This window comes from Hemiscyllium ocellatum, chromosome 11 (assembly GCF_020745735.1).
Source record: "Hemiscyllium ocellatum isolate sHemOce1 chromosome 11, sHemOce1.pat.X.cur, whole genome shotgun sequence".
NCBI lineage: Eukaryota > Metazoa > Chordata > Chondrichthyes > Orectolobiformes > Hemiscylliidae > Hemiscyllium > Hemiscyllium ocellatum.
In genome coordinates, this window is record NC_083411.1 from 45,444,456 (window position 1) to 45,465,011 (window position 20,556).

Sequence of the window (20,556 nt, forward strand, 5' to 3'; positions counted from 1 at the left end):
CTAGTGTGGCGAGATTGGAGAAAATGGGGGACTGTTTTCTATCCAGAACAGAATTTTGAGAGGCGATTTGACAGCCACTCATAATCTTGTGCTTGAGCAGAGTAGGTAGGGAGAAACTGTTCCCACTGGCATAAGAGCTAAAAACCAGAAGAGACTGTGGAATCAGGAAACGAAGTGATCAGGATCTGGAACGCAGTTGCTAAAGAATACGATGGAGGCAGCTTCAATAGCAGTTTCTGAAATAGAATTGGGTAAGCACCTGAAGATGAAATAAAATGGAGGGTCACTTTGAAGTTGGGGCGTGCTGAACTGGGTGAATTGCTCTTGCAGACATCTTGCACCCACACGATGATGTCGAATAGCCTCGGCCTCTGCTGTTATCGTTCAATGACAGATATAGAAGCTTGAGGAAAGAAGACCTTCAGCCCCTGAAAATCTAAAGCCTACGTTGCGACTATAAATTGGATTGATATAGGAGGCTACTGGGTGACAACGGGAGATTCCGTGATGTCCGGGGAAACCCTCTGAATTAAAATTTCTCTGACGTCAGACCCGTTCCACCGCGCCCCTGACGCTCTCTGATTGGCTACAGCGTCCATCCGTCAAACCTATTCTGGAATTCTGATTGACCCGAGTGGTTAAGGTGGGCGGGGATGGAGAAGATAAAGGTACAAGTCCCTCAAAGTCTCCCAGAAGAGAAGCAGCGTGTGTCACCATGAGCTCGTCTGAGACAGTGAAATCCGGTAAGAGAGATCAGATTGAGTGCGTTGGCACTAGCACTGAGAGTAAGTCAGAGACTGGCACTTGAGACTATGCTGGCACTGAATCTATGTTGGCTCTGTGATTAGATTGATACTATGACTGGCTCTGAGACAACGCTGGTACTGGGACTAATACTGGTATTGAGACTATGCTGGTACTGAGAATAGCTTGATACTGTGACTGGCTCTGGGACTATGCTGGGACTGGGACTGTTACTGGGACTGAGACTAGACCTACATTGGGACTCGGATTGGCACTGAGATGGAGGCTGGCACTGAGACTGGAACAGGGACTGAGACTAGACCTACATTGGGACTCGGATTGGCACTGAGATGGAGGCTGGCACTGAGACTGGAACAGGGACTGAGACTAGTCTGACATTGAAAGTGATACAGACACTTAACTAGACTGGGACCAGTATTAAAACTGGGACTGAGATTGGGATGGGTTTGGCATGAAGTTGTCTGAGAGTGAGTCTGGCAATAGGGCTGGAACTGGGACGAGCTGTGAAGATCAGGCTGGGACTGAGACACGCTGAGACGAACTCAGATTGGCATGGAGGCTGACTCTGCCACTTCCACTTAGTCGGGGACTGATTCTGACACAGACTAGGTCTGAGATTGGCATTGAGATTACCACCAGCTCTGACGCTGTAACTTGCTCGGAGGCAGCTCTGGCTGGAACCGTTGCTTGGAGCTGTTTGATGTGTCAGTGCGGGGAGGGATGGACACTTTCAGACGCTGAGGCAGGTGCGGAGCTCAGCTGCCGAAGTGAGTAGCGCGTTGCGACCAGCCCGGGACTCTATCCGCCGAGAGATGTCAGGTTAATGTGGAGAGCGAAACAGAGAGTTGGAGAGAAGCCTTGGTGAGAACTGCAAGGCATTACTGATGAAAGGTGACAGCCTCGAAACATGCAGCCTGTCTACAGACTACGAATAATTTTAACTTTTATCGTTTTATTAGCCTTGGGACCAGCCCTTGTCTGTGAGGGCTTAACTATCCAGATTAGTTGACTGTTTCTGCCCAGATACCACAAGGAGAGCCTCTAATCGTTCACTCCCAGTTAAACTTGAGTTGTTCAAATGCGTTCTGGGGCGTGGTTGGCTGCAAAACAGCTGAATTCTTGTAACCATGAAAGCACTAGTATAGGACTGGAATCATGTGTAACGCAGACTGGGTAAAAATCCCTCGCAGAAACCAGTGGGGTTTTATTTTTGGATCATCCCACAGCTTTCCTGCTCATTTTTCTGATGTCAGTCCACCAATTACCAGATTCATGATCCTCATTTTGGCAATCTGGTTACTGGGGAGGACTATCAGGAACGCTGCCTTTCAAACATGCAGCCCCTGATCACAAGAGGTTTTCTTACAATGTTATGGCCCTGACTGAATCCAGTTTAGAATCCCCAAACTTTGGAGCAGGGTCCCTATTGAGATCGACATTGTCTTGGTGAAAGCAGCCCACTTGATTGAACTACAACTTTAAACATTCATCACTTGCCCAGTGACAGCAGTGTATACCATGTACATGATACAAAGCAGCAGTTAACTAAGGTTCCATCAAAACCTGTGCCCTTACCTGCTAGGGGGACGAAGGACAGTCGCATGGTAACAACATCACCTGCAAATGTCCCTCCAAGCCAGTCTCCAAGCTGAGTTGGAAATATATCACCTTTGCTTCACTGTGACTGGATCAAAATCCTCACGCTCCCTTTCCAGCAGGTATACCTACACCAGATGAAGGCAGCTCCTTAACATGGGTAATTATAAATGCTGGCCACACCAGTAACTCCTTTTTACTGAGAGAATTATTCAAACACTATAATAAAACTAGCTGTACATAACCTGCATTACTTCTAAACATTTAGTTCCTGAGCTGCCTGCTACAGGTGGCTTGAACACACTTTGATTGAGAGTTAAAGGCTGTGTTAAGATCTGGAGGGTATGAATAAGGTTTTGTGCTGAGTACTCATTCATGACATGAGGAGAAAAGCCACTTAAAAACCTTATATAATCTGTGTGGAATTTACCAACAATAATCTGATTGGACGAAGTTGGCCTAGGCAAATGATGTAAGGCTGGAAGGATTTACAATTCCTACCTCAATGGGGTAATCTTGGCCAGTTTCTGGGATTTTAATCATAAATTCCCTACAATGCAGAAGCAGGGCATTCAGCCCTTCAAATTTGAAGAGTATCCCACCCAGATCCACTCCCCCGCACCCCCCCCCTCCCCAAACCCATCTCCCAACTGTACTCCCCGTATTCCTGCAATTTCTCATGATTAATCCAACTAACCTACATACCCTGGGCAACTTAGCATAGCCAATCCAGCTAACCTGCAGAGTTTTGGATTGGTATTAGTAACATTCAGGGCTTTGTGTCATGCACTGTGCTTGGAAAAAAGGACATCATGGGTTTCTGCTGGTGTATTTTATGAATACTGAATATCATATCCGTCCAACATTATCTCCCACCTGAGACTACAACAGGAGTTTGGTTCTGGCAGTATCATTTTCTAGGATCTCAGGGCATATCCAACTGCTTTACAGTGACAATGACCAAAATCCTGAGGAGCTTAAGGGGCTTCACAGGGTAGATGTAAAGAGGTTGTTTTTGCTTGTGAGAGAATCTAGGGCCAGAGGGCATTATCTCAGAGTAAGGAGTTAGATATTTAAGATATGATGAAGAATTTCTTCTCTCAGAATGTAGTGAACCATTCCTGCAAAGAGCTATGAAGGCTGGGTCACTAAGTATATGCAAGGCTGAGATACAGATTTTTAATTATTGGGGAATCACAGGTTATGGGTAAAAGGTAGGAAAATTGAATTGAGGATTATCAAATTATCCAACATATCATTGAATGGGAGAGCAGATTAGGTGGGCTGAATAGATTAGAGTGGTGCTGGAAAATACAGCAGGTGAGGCAGCATCCAAGGAGCAGGAAAATTGACATTTCGGGCAAAAGCCCTTCATCAGGAGGGCTCCTTGGATGCTGCCTGACCTGCTGTGCTTTTCCAGCACCACTCTAATCTAGACTCTGATCTCCAGCATCTGTAGTCCTCACTTTCACCCTAGTGGGCTGAATGGCCTACTTCTGCTCTGTCTTATGGACAGCTGTGAGGTAATGAGGAATCACATTTTAAGCACGGTGGTTCAGCGATTAGCATTACTGCCTCACAGCACCAGGGTCCCAGGTTCAATTCCAGCCTCGGGCGACTGTCAGTGTGGATTGTCCTGTGGGCTGAAGGACCTGTTTCCACACTGGAGGGAATCTAATCTAATTTAATGATGTTGGTTGAAGCCTATATCTTTCCTGGGACATTTAGAAGACCTTCTTTGAAATAGAGCTTTGCAATCTTTAACCCCCACCTGAGAGGGCAAGACAGAGCATCTCAAAGACAATGCCTTTGAGAATAGAGCATCCCCTAGTAATGCAGTGACTGTCAGTGAGACAATTTGCTCATGTATCTGGTGCAGGACTTGAACCAATGAGGCAAGAGTGATGCTGTACCACAAATACTAACTTTTGTGTTTTTTTAAAAGTTAGTTGGACAGGGGCATTGTTGAAAAGGCAGCATTTGATATATAACTGTAATGAATCATGATAGGCAATGATGGTATATATGTAAATACAGAACCTACAAAGCACATTTGGATTGTTTTGTTATTAGAAGGCACTACCTTTCTTAATGCCAGTGTGAACATGTTAAGGCTACAAGGTGTTTTTCCACAAAGAATCTTAATGAAATGTGATGTTTTTCAACAAAACTTTTAGTGTGGGATGAAGATGACTTTGATGCTGTCCTGAATGAATTCAATTCAGTCGTGGAAGACCTCTCCTACTCTGCAAACACTGGTGTTCAGTACAAGGAACATTTGAATCAAATGAAGAAGTTGGGTGCTACTAATGCTGCTGACAGTGGAATCGATGACTCGGAAAGTGAGTAGTGCCGAGCTTATCTGAATATTCAACACACGCATGAGAGTCAGTGAGGCGGGTTAACAATTATATTCTGCGGCCACAGTTCATTGCTTTTTGTTTTAAAACCAGAAGGGGCAAAATAGCTTGAGCTTGATGTTGAAAAGCATTCTGGTCTAGGACATGCTTCTAGTATGCTGTGGATTCCAGCTGACTAAATATCAACACCCAGGCAATCTTTACTTTGTATGGAAGAATCATAGGTCACAGGATATGCTTGTTTGAGGGGATCAAAAAGAAGATTGAAGTAGCCACAAAACTGTCACTGTCAGTTTGGAAACATTATTCTTTGGAGCTAAGCATCTGTAAAAAGATGTTTGAAGATCATTGGGGAGAAAGGATTAGAAGGATTTGCTGGTGGGGTTGGATGAAAAAACATGGGAGGAGACATGTGTGGAGCATTAAACGTTGGCATCACGTTGCTGTGCCAAGTGTCCTTTTTCTTTACTGTGCACTCCATATAATTCAATGTTAGCAATTTTGGATACACATGCCATTTGAGGGAAAAAAATATTTTTGGGATGTAGATGCTGGCAAAGCCAACATTTATTGCCTATCCCTAGTTGCGCTGAGTGGTGATTGACTGATTTTTTTTTAATAACTGCAGGAATTCTAGATTCTTATGGAAGATTGGCAAGAGTCAACCAGATTGATATTGGACTAGAATCATGTAGAGGCCAGGCAGGATAATGACAGCAGGTTTTCACCCTTAAAAGGAACTAGTGAATGAGATACTTATTTTTTAACAATAATCCTACTGTTTCCTGATCACTTCTATTAATATCAGATTTGCTTGTCCAGATTTAAATTGCCATGATGGGATTATGCTAACTTTGGAATTTTTAATCCAGACCCCTGGCCCACTAGTCCTAGAACATTACACTCACTGTAACAAAGTACAAACCGAGTATGATTGCCTGCTAGGGATTTGCTTGAACCAGTGCCAGCTGCTTAGGTTGCTCTGTGCATCACTGCACTACAGTTCACTCACTCTGAGGCTAATGTTTTCCACTGTTACATTACAAAATGGGTCTCTTAATCTTTCCACTTCGCTAATTTATTACTTTACCAAACCAAAAATGTCCCTTTTCTATGTGGCTCAGGGGTTAGCACTGCTGCCTCACAGCACCAGGGACTCGGGTCTGATTCCAACCTCGGGCAATTGTCTGTGTGGAGCTTGCACATTCTCCCCGTGTCTGTGTGGGTTTCCTCCGGGTGCTCCAGTTTTCTCCCACAGTCCAAAGTTGTGCAAGTTAGATGAATTGGCCATGCTAAATTATCCATGGTGTTTGGGATTGTGTAGGTTCGGTTTATTAGTCAGGGGAATTGTAGAGTAATAGGGGTAGGGGAGTGGGTCTGGGTGGGATATTATTCATAGGATCAGTGTGGACTTGTTGGGCCAAATGACCTGTTTGCACACTGTAGGGATTCAATGATCCTATGTCCTGGACCAAAAGTTTGCTGCAGGAATGTTGGGGTTGGCTTATGAAGCAGTGTGTTGCCAACAATATGGATTCAATCCCCCCACTGGCTGAGGTCTCTGCATCAAGGACTTTCCTTCTCAACCCCTCTTATTTTTCATTTCCAAAACACACTTTAATCATAAATAGTTTTGCAAATATACATAGTCACAAATGCAGTTCAGTTCTGTACAGTAACATATCAAGGCAACAAACAAACATTGGAGTTTGACTCGATCTAAATAAATACCAAAGTCATCTCTTACATATACAAGATTATAGTTACATGAATTTGAGGCACCAGGTGGGTCCGATAACTGAAGAAGCCCCCATTTATCTTCAGCAAAAACTCTTCTGACAGTGGTCTTTCCCCACTGTTTCTTGGCAGGAGTGCTCCAAGCTTTAGTACATACCTCAGCAAATAGTCCTGGACCTTGGAATGTGCCAGTCAGTCAAAGTCATCTCTATGTTCTGGAAGACCAACATGTTTTGGGCAGATTAACGAGTGTCTTTCACCGGGATGATAGTCGTCCAGGTGCAGTTGATGTTTGTCTCTGTGAGAATCCCAGTGAGCCGACTGGAGAGCAGAGTTCCGCATCGTGGAGCAGCTTGGGCTGAACCTCGACAAAATCCATTCCATCTTCCTCCAGATTGCCTTTGCAAAGGCCCATTCCAGCAGTAGGTGTGTGACATCTCAACCCTCCTGCAGCTGCTTCGAGGGTAGCATGCGGTGGCACAGAGAATGAGTGTAAAATATCTTCCAGGTAGTTCCTTTCTCACCCCCAGCCAAGCAATGTCTTGGTGCTTGTTGAAAAGTTCTGGCAACGAGGCATTCTGCCAAAGGACTTTGATAGTCTGTTCAGGGAACAACCTGGCAGGATCCACCCTCACCTTTTTGCTCAGGATTTCGAAAAGTTTAGGTGTTGATCACTTCCTGGTGGACCTATAGTCAATGGTGTTTTTCTCTGTAAATGTCTCGATAAAGTGGAGGCAATATGGAACGGTCCAATTACTTGTTGTATTCTGCAGCAACAAGGACAGTCCCATCCTTTGTAACACCAGGGATGGGTAGAACCCTTATATGTAGAGACACTTGTGTTTGCGGGTCTATGCACAGCTCGATCGAGCCACACACAAAGATGGCCAGCAGCATGAGAGCGACATTGAGTATGTTTTCACCCCCTCTTTATCCAGAGTTTTGCACATGCTGTCCCTGTGGAAATGGTCCATCTTAAGCCTCCAGATGAAGTGGAAGATGGCTCAGGTCACTGCATCAGAGCGGCTTCGGAGAATGGTCCTTCCTCTTTCGGAAGTATGGTGACCCCCAGCTTAAGTCACCAGAAGTTGTCTCTCTAATGAGAGATCAGCCCGATGATCTAGACCATGGCACTTGGCTTGGCTGCAGGAATTTAAACTAGCTTAAATTTGTTTATCGTTTTTATTCTGGGAAATATTGCCTTTTATTTATCGCAGTCAAACGCAACTAAGCACTTTGAAGATATTACTGAGGTAATAGTTCCTAAAATGTACATTAATGGTGTTTATTCATTCAGATAGGATTAGGTTTCTATTTGTGTTAAAATTTACATCCTGCCATTGGGTTGAGATAGACATTTACACTGATCCTGTTATGAGCTCCAATCTGTCTCAATATTTTCCGTCCATTGAAGCCTTAATCTCTTATGACAGAAAATAATATTTTTATCAGAATGGATTTTATATAATATCACCCATACCTTTTGAAGCTTCACAAATGTGATTGCCGAGTTGCATTAAAGCAATGTCTCTCAAGAGGATATAAAAGATTTCACAGCAGTTTTCGAAGAATAACAGAATGGTTTTCCCTGGCCTTCTGGGAGAAAGTGAGGACTGCAGATGTTGGAGATCAGAGCTGAAAATGTGTTGCTGGAAAAGGCATGTCAGGCAGCATCCAAGGAGCAGGAGAATCGACGTTTCGGGCATGAACCCTTCTTCAGGAATGAGCCGTTGGAGGCGGTGGATGGGAGATCCCCTGAGGAGATGAGGTTATAGATCGTCTGGGAGATGATGGTTTGGTGGTGGGAGGTGGGGTCATGGTCAAGGGGGCAGTAGGAGGAGGTGTCCACACGCTAGCGTTTAGCCTCAGCAGTGTAAAGGTCGGTGCGCCAAACTACTACCACGCCTCCCTTGTCTGCCAGTTTGATAGTGAGTTTGGGGTTGGAACGGAGGGAGTGGAGGGCTGCACGTTCCGAGGGTGAGAGGTTGGAGTGGGTGAGACGGGTGGAGAGGTTGAGGCGGTTAATGTCACGGATGGGGTGTGTTGGAGGCGGGAGAAGGGGTCGTCAGAGGGTGGGTGAGAATCCTGGTTGAAGAAGTAGGCGTGGAGGCAAAGGCGGCGGAGGAATTGTTCGATGTCTCACCGCATGTTGAACTCGTTAATCCTGGCCTGCTGGCCAATGCTTATCCTTCAACCACTTTCTCTAAAAAGGAAATAAACACTGAAAATGCTGGAGAAAGCTGGCAGGTCTACCAGCATCAGTGGGGAGAGAAACAGAGTTAATGTTTTGTCATACGACTTCTTCAGAATAGTTCTCAAGAACTGGAGAGTTTCCATGCAGCTGTATGACTCTATAACAGCCAGACAAGATTCAAAATGTTAACTCTGTTTACCTTTCCGCTGATGCTGCCAGACCGGCTGAGTTTCATCAGCATTCTCTGTGTTTGTTTCAAGTTTTCAGCATCCACAGTGTTTTGCTTTCTCTAAAACAGAGTCTCTGCTTATTATCATGTAGGTCCAAATGAGAGCTTGCTCTGTGTAAATTGGTGTCTGCATGTCTCAAACTACAACAAGGACTACCATGAGTACTTCATTAGTGCAAAGTATTTTTGAGTATCCAGAGGTAGTGAACGTTGCTAAGATAAAATAAGTCATTTTTTCTTGGGATTCATTTTGATAGTGATAGCATGACTTAGTGTGTTGAAGTAACCCATCCCATGTCACTGTGTCTCACAGTTGAGAGAAGCCCAGAAATTTGCCTTCCATGTATGTGAGTGTCCTTTGCTGATAAACCTCCAATTGAACTAGCTGGATGAAGAATGTACTCGCTGTTCCAATCATGTGGATGCAACTGTGATGTCTCCAATCATGAAGGAATTGACAGAATTGGGTGCAACTTTGGTTTTATATTTCACTCCTCATTGAACTTATTGTATTAAACAAAAACCCATCTAAACCCAAGGGTTTCCTTCAATAAGTCGACACTAAAATTACCCCTTGAATATGGGAAGCTTCTGTTTGTTGCCCTACCCTCCCACTGCACCAGTCTATATTAAGCCATCCGATTATCTTTGGACTCTACTTGCGATGTGCAACCTGTCTAATGTTTAACAATCTTCTGCATTTCTAAAGACAATTTGCCAACTTGATCGGAAATTGGATTGGAAAATGTACATTTCGTTTTGTCAGGGGTGAATGCCAGATCCTTGGTGTCATCTGCCTGAACTAAAATGTCATGACAAAGCAAGTCCTAAGCACGGTGATTAGTTTCTCTTCCTCTCCTGGTAAAGGGGGAAAGCCATGTGTAATTTTTGGCTGACTTTAGAGTGCTTCTTTGCAGTATCACTTCATGTAAATGGTCACAGTTCATTAGTCGAGAATGAGTCATTTACACTTTTATTCTAGTCATGCAAGATACTGCTTATACATGCTCGTTCAAGACTTCAAGATATCTCAAAGCACTTCACAGCCAATACTGTTTGTAATTTGGGGAACCAAATTAGTTAATGGTGCACACATTACTACCAAAACAGTGTATCACTGCTTAATGTTTGCTGAGTAGGATTGGGAGCAAATATCTTGAGCTGAAAGTTTCAGAACACAGTGTAAAGACAAACTTCTCACTCTGTATCTTTCACAGAACAGATTCCATGAGGTCTGATGTATGAAGTGAAAGCTGGCTTCTGATATCTGTAATTCGTCTAAAATGATTTCAGGCAAACAGCAGATCAAAACAATGCTCTCAGATGTCTGATTTTATTACTGACAGGTACAGGCTCATCTTCTGCGAGCAGTTTGAATTGTAGTATTGAAAAACTGAACTCTGTGGACACCACTTCATCCAAAGGTAAGAAGTAAATAATTTGCATTTCTAAGTTTTTGCTCTTGGCATTTCTGCAAGGGTAGATACCTGTGAAGATCAGGAACTTTAAGTCCAGGCTCATGACTGATATTATGTTTCATCCCCCAAGTCACTCCAAACTACATTTTGTACATTTGCTGGCACGTTCTTTCAGTCATTGTGATGTTACTTACAGTTGTGGAGGGAATTCCCCAGTCTCGGGATACGGGTTGAGCAGACAGTGCATAAACTGAAATGAAAGTCATGCCTTAATTGTAGCTGTCCTTCCCACCCCACCCACCCCCTACCAGTCTTTTTCTTTCAGCAGTGGATGTACATATCTATGATGTATATCTCTATTTTCCATCTCAGCTGATTTTTTTTCTTATTTTCCCGACCTGCTTCACAAAACAGCTTCTCTCTCTTCTCATGTCCATATTTTTCATCTTCAAAGCTCCCACCTCTTCCTCATTTCTTATATTATTCGAAGATGAAACAGGATCTCACTTGTTTCTGTTTTCATTTCCTTTTACCTTCATTGTGGAGGTAGCAATGGAGAGTAACTCAATCTATCATATCCCTTTATAAAATACCAACCCTATTATCTATTACCCTTATTCTTGTCCATCTGTTTTGCATCTTGAACTATATGATGTGTCCTGTTAGAACTGATCATTACATCAGAAGCATGCCTATATTGGACCTTTACAGTGGGCTTCGTAAAATAGGGCTAGGCTATTGAGAGTCGCTAGTCACCTTGAGATTGCCAAGCATTGAAGAGAGAAATGATTGAGTCCAAAGTGTTTGAAAGCCTGCATGCATGTTTTGTACTGCTTGGTGATAGTGGTGGGGTGGTGTGAAGGAGTAAGTTGGAGGGATGTTAATGGTTACATTTGTAATTCCCTTTCTGAATTGTCAAATCAATTTTGGCCATTATTTTACAATATGATTGTGAGATATCTTGGTACAGAATGAGAAATTAATAAACCAGGATTAAACTTTTGGTACAATGATTAAGTTTGAAAATAGCAGACGAGTGATCAACTTTAGATTTGAGACCAATTGGTTCGGAGATCTATAGGTCTGATTGGCTTAATGGATAGCAATCTTAGGGATCTATTAGTCCAGTTCCAGGTATTCCAGTACAGCAAACAGACCTTTCAAAGGGATGCCAGGGATATTACAGCATTATGTTCACACATTCATTCAGACACAAATTTTACTAGTTACTGAATCGATGAACTCCACCTCAATCCTGTTCCAGTTTCCTCCTCATCCCTCCTGCAGAGACCAGTTCCTGCCGACACTTGGCTGCAAGTAATTTCCAATATCTCATTCATGCCAGAGCTTTGACAGTGAGTTAGGCTTTTAATGTTACAGGTATCAAAGCTGAATTTGACCTTGTCCATGGATTGCTTGTCACTGTAGGGGTAAAACTAATCAGAGCTGAAATCCTGACAATGCTCATTCACTATAGGGGATGTGCCAACTGTGTCAAATCATGCCACAACCTTGGCTGCGATCACTACCTGCAGTGCAGTGCTTCTCAATACAGTCTGTCTAGTTTAATGTCGTCACATTTATTATTAAGAATTTGTATCACAACATTTCTGGGCAGATTAATTTGAAAATATCTCCAGATAATGAACTGAGGCCTCCTTTGGAAAAGGCAATGAAATAGAAGGTAGCTTGTTAAGGATTCAGATAAATTATTCAATTGAGCCCAAACATGGCAAATTACAATCTGAGAAGCATAAAATTCCAACAATGAGTAAAATAAAACGTTGGGTATTGGTATGCAAACAAGTAATGGAGACGTGGAAAAGGATGTGGAAAAACTTCCTTCAAAGTAAGCAGGTCAATATAGTATAGCAAAACAAATATACAGGCAGGAGAGAGTACTCAGAGTTGATGGCAAGTCTTTAACAGTTAAAGGACACGGTGTGCTTTAATAATGCCGTCAACTTTACTCATCAACATCCCTTAAAGAGTGTGAAGACTAGCATCAAGACTGGTCCAAAGGACTGGTTTTGTGAAAAGCAGGGATTAGTGGGTGATTTCAAAAAGCTGCTTAAAAACTTATGGGTGATCAGATGGAGTACGTAGAAACTGACTATTTCCAATGGGGTAATGAATAAGTGACCAAGCTATTCGATTAGATATGAGAGATTTATCATCGAGCAGAAAATACACTTTTGTAGTTTGTGAATGAAACTGTTGCTGATCACTTAGTGCTCCCTCTCAAATATAGAATGAGGCTGGGATCAAACCTGGCTGTGATGTTTTTGCACACATATGACATTTAATGTCTTTGATCACTCGCAATTACTATTCATTTGCAAAAATGATTGCTCATATCCATGGACATATTTCAAATGAGGAATCACTGTAAATTAGAGGCTTTCAGCCTTAGAATTTGCTATTTCCTTGGAAATTCCCTGGAGCTGCTGCAACTTTGCAGGGAAGGGTAGATAATCAAATGTATACCTTGAATTTATGAAAGGCCAGTGAGTCCATGAGTGAGACACTTATAGACATTTGAATAAAACTCTGTACATTTGGGATTTATATAACAGGGACTGATCTCCCTGGGGACTGCTAAGAGAAGACAAGGAAGTAGAGTTTGTATGTCATGTCTGAGGACATTATCCACACACCCTCTGGGGCTCTCAGAGGTCTTGGAACCTCTCAGACAAGGTCAAATCAAAGTGGTCACTGTGCGTGGGTAGAAATACTTGCCACATAGTGAGTTCAAAATGACAGTTACAGGCTGGGCTTTATTTATATACTGGTCCAAAGGCAGGACCCTAAGGTATATATAATTCTGAAATAGCCATTGAAATTGCAACTTTCTACTAATGGATGAGGCAAATAGAGTAATATGTGGGAAAATATAAAATTGTTCATTTTGTCAGAGAGAAAAGAAAAGAAGCATTTTATTTACCTGGTGAGATATATTAGAACTGAGATATAGAAGGATCTGGGTGTCCTCGTTTGTGAGCTGCAAGTGGCTATTATGCAGCCACAGCAAGTGGTTACCAAAGTAAATAGAATATTATTAATCAGGAGAAGAATTAAATACAGGAGTAGGGAAGTAAGGCTTTAATTATATAGGGCACTGATGAGACTGCATCAAGAATACTGTGTACAGTATTGGTCAGGGAAAGTTGCAAATACATTCATAGTAGTTCAGAGAAGGTTTACCAGACTAATGTCTGGAATGAGCAGGTTGGTTAATGATGCAAGATTGGACAGGATCTGTTTATAGCCACTGCAGTTTAGAATAAAAAGTTACTTGATTGAAATACATAAGATCCTGAGGGGTCTTGAGAGAATAGATATGGAAAGAATATTACTTTTTGCAGGAAAATCCAGAACTAGGGGTCACTATTTAATGCTGAGTCAATTTCTTTTTTCCCAACAGAGGGTCACTTTGTTGGAACACTCTTGATGAAAAGGAGGCAGAATATTTGAATATATTTTCAGGCAGAGGTGGATAGATCCTTGTCAAGCAAGTGGGTGAAAGGTTATTAGAGATAAATGGAAATGTGGATTTTTTTTATTCACTTGGGGTTACTGGCTGACCAGCATTTATTACTCACCTCTCGTTGCTCTGGAGAAGGATTGAAGGTTACAGTCAGATTAGTCACAATCTTATTAAACTGTAGAAAGGTATGAGAGCCAATGGTCTTCTCTTGCTCCATATATATTCGTAAAGACAATATGCCTAATGATGCTGGTGGGTTAGTATGGTCCTAGAAATTGGGCTGAGTAGCCTCTTACTACTGTTGCTATTTTTGAGTATTTTCACCATGTACATTAAACACTTTGATTTTGTTCTCTCCCTAAAGCCAAACTTGGAGACACAAGGGATCTGGAGGATTTTATCGCAGACCTTGACCAAACTTTGGCAGGTACATAATATGTTTGTCAGGAGATCTCTAGAGAATTGTCTTTCAAATCCGCACTGCGAGTAAAGAAGCATTTTCTAAGTAAGCAATAGGCAACCATTTTCAGACTGAGATGCTGTCACCTCCCATTCATATTTTCAGCTGTCCAACTGATTATTCAGTTACTCTCCAAGTTGGACATGTTATCCTGTTGCAACATATGACTGATTTTAAGTTAGCAAACCAGCCTTGTATTTGGGACTATGTCACAAGTTTTGCTTGTCAACAGCATGGTTCAGTGATTGGCACTAGTTCCTCACAGTATCAGGGACCCAATTTGATTCCAGACTCAGCCAACTGTCTATAAAGAGTTTGCATGCTCCCCTCTGTCTATGTGGGTTTCCTCTGGGTGCTCTGGTTTCCTCCCACAGCCCAAAGATGTGCAGGTTAGGTGGATTGACCACGCTAAATTGCCCATAATATCCAGAGATGTGCAGGCTAGGTGAGTTAGCCACGGGGAATGCAAGGATAGAGGATCGGTCTGGGTTGGATGCTTTTCAGAGGATCAGTGTGGACTTGATGGGCCAAATGGCCTGCTTGCACACCATAGGAATTCTATGATTCAATGCAGTTCAGCTCCAATCAAAAGCAGTGACTGCTGACTCATTGTATCGTAGAGTCATAGATTCAAAGCATAGAAGAGACCCTTCAGCCCATTGAGTCTGTACTGACCTACAATAATCCTACTTTCCAACACTTGGCCATAGCCTTGAACACTGACATTCAGATACAAACAGTTGCAAGAATTGAATGTTCATGGAGAACAAAGTAGCTGATTTCCAAATTAAGACTCATCCATGGAGCCATGATGTTCATAGTTGTCAGAAGCCAATTTTCACATCCCCAGGAAAAGAGCAACAAAGTGATTATCCAGCCACCAATGATGTCTCCTTGATCACACTATTCAGATTGAGACAATCCTCTGACAATTGCAGATTGTAATTCACCAGGCAGTCTCAAATAACCAACTCACAGAAAGATTTAAGCAACATTTCAGGCTAGGCTGGCAATCCACAGGAAACAAATGTGTTGCAGTTACCCTCCTGAAAAATGAAAAACAACTCTTTTTGCTGATCACCAATATTTAACTTTATCAAGCTTCCCACAAATTGTTCTGGACTTTAACAAACTGGACTCATCCCTTCAGAACCGCCACTGCAAGTTTAGTTATCCTTACATCCCTTGGCATCTTTATCTCAGCTACAAATTAAAGTACTTTTCAACAGGTAAATAATCCTATTTGTTTTCTTGGAACAAAAAGAAATGAACATTTCTAAGCAACCACAGGGCACTTAAAACATTTTAGTTAAAACCTCTGGCCAACTAAGTCTTTTTTAAAAGTGAGGTCAGTTTGCAATTCAGGAAACCTCCATGACCAATTTGCACACAGCAAGCTGCTACAAACAACGCTGTGGTAATAATGAGATAATCTGTTTTAGTGATGTTGATTAAAAGATAAAACCTCATTCATGATGAAGGGCTTTTGCCTGAAACGTCGATTTTCCTGCTCCTCGGATGCTGCCTGACCTGCTCACCTTTTCCAGCACCACTCTAATCTAGACTAAAATAAATGTTGATCAGGACCCTGGGGAGAAATCTCCTTTTCTCTGCCATGGCACGTCGCCACCTGCCTGAGAGACGAAAAGAGGGTTTGATTTACATGTCCTATGAGGTTGGACACCTCCAACAGCGCAGCACACCCTCTGAGAAGTGAAGAGCTCTGAATTCAGGAGTTATTTCTGGTGGGCAGATCAATCAACCATCCTTATCATGGTTTGTGGACATGTGACAGCCCTGTTTTATGTATTATAAAACTGATTACACTTCAAATAATTCAATGGCCTGAAAACACTCTGGCACCTATGGTTGTGAAAGGTGCTACAAAATGTAAGCCCTTGTTTCAGACATGAACTCTAGTTTGCAGGTACAATAATGAACGATTTGGGTTCGATTCTCACTAGCACTGCCTCCTTCCCCTCCCTCAGATTCTAAGGCATTCAACTGCAAATGCTGATCAAGATAACAAACCCTCAAGCTGTGGCCTCGAATACTTTCACTAATTTGCTATTAAAAATCATGAGTTTAGGCGATCACCTTAATTTCCCTGTGCAAATTACCTGTGGGGGTTTGAAGATGCTGCACAACTGCTCATTATCTCACATGCATGTGCATGCATGAAAGTATTAGGTGGGGCTGCAACTGTTTTGAATTATTTAACCTGATATGATGAAATCCCGCCTTGCAACATCATTCTGAAGACACAAACAGCCTTTTAGACAGGAATTGTAATGTAGCCTTGCAAGGGCTGTGTACATGTTTTCAAACGCTACTGTCATTTTTGATATCAATTACATTTCCACATTGCAATTAACCAATACAGCCTGCAATGAGCTGCCTTCACCTCTGAGTTTTTGCTTGTCTGCTGCAACGTGCAAAGTTTTTTTTTCCCTTTGTTACAGAGATGATGTAAGTAAGGGATGAGCCAGCCAGCTCCTGTTTCACAAGGAATCACAGGGCGTGAAGAGGTCTTGCTGACCGGATGCAGCCTTGGACATGCTTGGTCCCACATGCTTCGACACTCGCTTGCAAAGTTCACAGAAATCGTGCTAGCGGAACTATTTATAGGACGTCACTGCCTTTTGCAGGCAACCGAGCTGTACAGGAAGGAGGTTGCAGTGCAAATCGGTTCAATCGTTTATGTCGTTGCAAATTTTCTGTCCGTCATCTTGAAAGCAACATAAGTTCTATAGCACACTGGCGGCAACCAGCAATCTTATCATCTGATTCCTGCTTCAAATCTGGAGACCTGTCTACTTACTTGTATATTTTGTAAATTTTAAATATTTATCTATTTGAAACAAATAAAATATTTTAACTCTATATATATTGTCTTATGATTGAATTCTTCCCTAAACGCTGTCAGTGTTTCCAAAACTTTGTTCCCCACTATGACCTCATTTTGAGGTTTCAAAGTTATTGCGACCCCCTGAATGGGAATTGTGGGAGCAAGAGATGTCCAGCATAAATGGGGGACTCGATATTTTGGGGCTTCAGCATTATCTAGGCTAACAACATAGTATGAGAGATTGCACCACCGTTCTGAGGTAGCATCTTTCACATGAAGTGTTAAAACGAGACTCTGCAAGCAGGCAGAGATTGGACACTATCCTAAGTATCACTTGAAGAGGGATTCTCTCACTTTGTTAACCAACACCCATCCCTCAACAACAATGCAAACATTGTACCTGATCAATAAGTCAGTTGCATATGTGGGATCTTGATATGCTTGAGCTAGATTTTGCATTTTTAAAGCTGCATTTTTAAATGAAATAACCATGACTGCAGTTAGCTTTGCTATGGGCATCACTGGCTAGATCAGCATTCATTGCCCATACTGAAGGGAGATGGTGGTGAGCTGCTTTCTTAAACTGTTGCCGTCATGTACTTCAGGTAGACCCATCATAGTGTTAGGAAGGGAGTTCCAGGATGTTGATGCAGCTACTATGAAGGAACAGGCTATGTGGATTGGAGGGGAAATGCCACTTGGTGGTGTTCCCATGTATCTGCTGCCCTTGTCTTTATAGGGGTAGCAGTGGTTAGCATTATTGCCTCACAGCACAAGGGACCCAGGTTTGACTTCAGCCTCAGGTGATCATTTCTGTGCAGTTTCCTTTGAGTAAAAAATGAGGTCTGCAGATGCTGGAGATCACAGCTGAAAATGTTGAAAAAGCTGAAAAGTTTCCTTTGAGTGCCCTGGTTTCCTCCTACACTCCAAAGATGTGCAGGTTGGGTGGATTGGACTTGCTAAATTGTTTCATAGTGTCCAGGGATGTGCAGGCTAGGTGGGTTAGTCATGGGAAATACAGGGGATAGGGTGAGGTGTGGGTCTGGATGGGATTCCCTTTTGAATGGGTGGTATGGGCTGAATTACTTCTTTTCAACCTGTAGGGATTCTCTATGATTCTAGATAGTAGGGATTGTGGGCTTAGAAAGTGCAGTGAGAAGAGCCTTTGTGAGTTGTTGCAGTGACTCTTGTGAATGGTACACACAGCTGTCGCAGTGCATTGGTAGTGAAAGGAGTGATTAATGAAGATGAGGGATGGGGTGCCAATCAATCAGGTTGCTTTGGTCTGATGATATCACGCTCTTAAATTTTGGAGCTGCATTCATCCAGGCATGCAGAGAGTATTCCATCACATTCTAAAACCGTGACTTTTATATATTGGTCAGACTTCGAGGAGTCAGGAGATGACACATTGCAGGATTCCTTGCCTCTGATCTTGCAGCCACAGCATTTATGCCTAGTCCAAATTAGTTTTTGGTCAATGTGGCCTCAGATTATTGATGGTGTGGAATGCAGTGATGGTAATGCCATTGGGTGGCAAGGGATAATGGTTACATTCTCGCTCATAGCCTGGCACTTGTATGGTGCAAATATTATTTCATACATATCAACCCAAGCTGAAATGTTGTACGGGACCTATTACACTTAACGATGGACTGCTCAATATCTGAAGCATCACAAATGGTGATAAACATAGTACAATCCAAAGATATGCAGGTTACATGAATTAACCATGCTAAATTGCCCATTGTGTTCAGGGGTGTATAGACCAGGTGCATTAGTCAGTGGACATGTAGAGCAATAAGTAGGGGTAATGGGTATGGGTGGGATAGTCTTCAGAGTGTGGGTGTGGACTTGTTAGGTCAAATGGCCTTTTCCACACTAGGAATTCTATGATTCTATGAATCCAATGTACAATGTGTCACTGATGAAGCAACTATAGGTGGTTAAGCCCAGGATCTGCTGAAGGATTCCTGCAGAGATCTGAGATGGTTGACCATAACCATTTTCCTTTGTGCCAGGACTTGGGCCATATTTGAGGTACTGTGTACAGTTCTGGTTACCCTACTATAGAAAGTTTCTTTTTAAATTATAAAGCATTCAAAAAAGACTTACTGGGATGCTACCTGTCCTGAAGGTTTACATTATAAGGCGAGGTTGAATAGGCTGGAAAGTTGTCCCTTGTGCATAGGCCTCTGAGGGGTGGCCTTATAGAAACCTATAAAATCATGAGAGGCATAGCTAAGTTAATAGCCAATAGCTTTTCCACATGGTAGGGGAGTCTAAAACTAAAGGGCATAGGTTTGAGGTGAGAGGGAAGAGATACAAAAGGATCCATCATGGCAATTTTTTCACATAGAAGGTGGTAAGTGTCTGGAATGGGCTGTCAGAGATGATGGTAGAAGTGAGTACAATTTCTTCATTTAAGAAACGTTTAGACAAGTACTTGAATGGAATAGGTATGGAGTGATATGGACCAAACAGATGCAAATGGGAGAAAGTTTAATTGTGAAAGCTGGGCAGTATGGACAAGTTGAGCCAAGGCATTGCAAACCTCGATGATAATACGACTCCAATTGGCAGAGAGTTTTCCCTCTGAACCTGTTGACTCCAGTTTTATGAAATTGCTTGATACTACAGTCTGTCAAATGCTGCTGTGAGGTCAAAGGAGTCACACTCTCTTCCCATTTTGAATTTTGCTCTTTTACCTGTGTTTGAAACAAGGCTGTAATGAGGTCAGAAACTCAGTGGCCCTTAGCCAAATTCAAACTAAGTATCAGTGAGCAGGTTATTGTTGAGTAAGTGCTGTTTGGGTTAAGGGCACAGGCACTTGTGAAGCACAAGTCTTCAGTACTATTGCTGGAATATTATTGGGCATATACCCTTTGCAACATCCAGTACCATCAGCTGTTTGTTGGTATAGGGTAAACTAAATTGAATTGACTGAAGTTTAGCATCTGTTTAATAATCTGACTTCAGGAGCAGATCGAGAGGGATCAATCACTTGGCAATTCTGGCTAAAGGTGGACAGAAGTACTTCAGACTTGAATTTTGGCCTGATGTTGTCGGCACCATCCCACCATTGTTATTTGTGGAATGGACCATCACCATTTATGGCAGGATTGCAGAGTTTAGCTCTGATCCATTGATAGTGTGATCACACAGATCTATCTACTGCACACTTTTTATGTTGTTTGGTTCATAGGTAGCCCTGTGGTGCTGCTCCTGGCATGCCCTCCTGCATTCTTATTGGAGCCAGAATGATCCCATGGTTTGGGGTAATGATAGAGTTGGGAAAATGGCATAACGTTGCAGATTATGGTTGAATATAGTCCTGTTCCTGCTGATGGCCCACTGTACCTCATGGATGTCCAGTCTTGAGTCGCTAGATCTGTTCAATATCTTTCTCATTTCACACAGTGGTATTGCCACATAACCTGATGAAGGATATCTTCAATGTGT

The 20,556-nt window shown here is 42.4% G+C and overlaps 1 protein-coding gene across 1 annotated transcript; it reads left to right on the forward strand.

Moving 5' to 3' along the window:
- The first annotated feature begins 657 nt into the window (after positions 1-657).
- Positions 658-17,105, forward strand: LOC132820191 (regulator of cell cycle RGCC-like). Its single transcript, XM_060832159.1, has 5 exons — positions 658-743; positions 4,539-4,703; positions 10,228-10,305; positions 14,151-14,213; positions 16,709-17,105. The coding sequence occupies exons 1-5, from the start codon at positions 716-718 to the stop codon at positions 16,717-16,719; spliced, it is 345 nt and encodes a 114-aa protein (XP_060688142.1). The 5' UTR covers positions 658-715; the 3' UTR covers positions 16,720-17,105.
- The last annotated feature ends 3,451 nt before the right edge of the window (positions 17,106-20,556 follow it).